Here is a 1,731-nt window from a genome sequence, read left to right as displayed (position 1 = left end):
CTCAACGCCACCCTCCGAGTCCACACGCGCTCTACCCTTGAATCCAGGGAAAGAGAGCGAGAGCAGGGCCAGTGCACGGCCTGCGGGACCAACGTGAACCAGCTCAAACACGAGGCCGTCCACCTGGCTCTGAGCAGGGGACATTCGTCGGCCAAGCCTCCCTTCGACCACAGCCTCAGCGCAAGTTCGCTGCTGGGCATAAACGAAACGAGGCACGCCGATAGGGCCGCGAGAGAACCCGACGTGGCCGCGCATCAGTCCCCAGGTCGAACGCACTGTCCGCAGAGTCCCAGGACGCCCCAGAGGACACCTCAGACCCTGAGACGGCGGGGACTCAAACCCGCCAACCCCGACATGGACCGCTGGGTGGAGGAGCAGCAACAACTTGCGGCTTATAAATCCGTCTCCAACGCTGATGGCGTCACCATGTACTCTTACCATAAGGTCGGTTACCTCTAAAAGCTTTCTCTTGACAATAAATCACACATAACACATCCCCTAGTGGGCGTCGACCTATAAACGAGCTGCAGGGGTAGAGGAGTGTACGCTGTTACGGGTACGTGTCAGCACAGAGGTAATTTATAGGGCCCAATCAGAGCCTATTCAGATGCTGCGGCCGATGGTTGTTGTTTAAAAGTGCTTCTGCTAATGGAATGGAATCAGGTCATGATTTAACCCCGTCATAAAGCCAGCCAGTCAAAAAGCCCGTGTGATCAATAAGGGGGAGGGTCATATTTGACATGGTTGCCTGGTGATATGCAACGCAAAATAAGTTGAACGTATGGATCACGGTCCGGGAAGAAAAAGCGTGTAAGTGTAAATGCGAGAAGCCCATAGATGATGATGTCGTTTGAAAAAAACAAGTATAATATCTAACCGTGTTTGTTCTCAATTTAGAGATTTTATTTTTTTTAGATGATGGACCGTAAAGTCCCAAATGTTTGGTTTTGGATGGTTATTGGCTGCACGGTATCACTCTCAATTCAAAATGAACGTCTGTTAAACTATGCAGAATAATGACATCCCATCATGTTCACACTGATGGGCAGGCACATCGTGTTACTTAAGTAAGAACAGGCAAACAGTCTGCACTTACGCAGCACTTTCCTTGTATTGATGACCACTCAAAATGCATTATCGTACATCACTTCAGTTTATATATATAAATACTGTATAATACTATAGTCCAAATAGCCGGTACTAAGGTTCTTAAAGGACCTTCTAAAGCCTTCGAATCTATCACCACAGGCCAGATGTGAGAACTTCACGGGCCGCAAGTAGGCCCCCGACCCTGGGGTTTGGAGCCACTGCCTTAGTCCTTGGTTAAACTGTTGCCAGAGATTAATGGACATAAGAGGTCTTTGATCTCTGTTTACCAAATAAATGTCCTTGTTTTTGCGGAAAAACCCAGTCAGGCGCATGCATAAGAAGAGCTAATCAATACAAGCTGAGGTGAAACAGAAGAAGCAAAAGGGGGGGAGGAGGAAAGTGGACAGTAGGAGAGGAGAAGAAGAAGAAGGTGAAGTGTTTAAGTTGACAAATGGGAAAAGGAGATGATGGATCAGGAGGTGGAGGAGAGAGGAAATCAAATGACCACCCTAAAATCAGATCAGAGAGGAAGGAAAAGTGAGGATTCAAAGAAACGTCAAGGAACGCGATATGAGTCGACAAGGAGATGACGACTGTTGTCCGTTGTCTACCTTGGAAAACCGGTCGTTTCCTACCATTTTA

At 48.0% G+C, this 1,731-nt stretch overlaps 1 protein-coding gene across 1 annotated transcript in view; it reads left to right on the top strand.

Annotated features, from left to right (window-relative positions):
* Positions 1 to 1,731, top strand: part of kif26bb (kinesin family member 26Bb) — a 21,539-nt gene that overhangs the window by 3,834 nt on the left and 15,974 nt on the right. The window contains exon 3 of the mRNA XM_025053605.1: positions 7 to 444. Coding sequence (XP_024909373.1) covers positions 7 to 444 — 438 coding nt within the window. The remainder of the gene's footprint in view (positions 1 to 6; positions 445 to 1,731) is intronic.

The sequence above is a fragment of the Cynoglossus semilaevis genome, unplaced genomic scaffold (genome assembly GCF_000523025.1).
Source record: "Cynoglossus semilaevis isolate Cse_v1.0 unplaced genomic scaffold, Cse_v1.0 scaffold419, whole genome shotgun sequence".
Classification (NCBI taxonomy): Eukaryota; Metazoa; Chordata; class Actinopteri; order Pleuronectiformes; family Cynoglossidae; genus Cynoglossus; species Cynoglossus semilaevis.
Note: the sequence above shows the minus strand (reverse complement) of the source record. Positions and strands in the feature narration are given on the sequence as shown.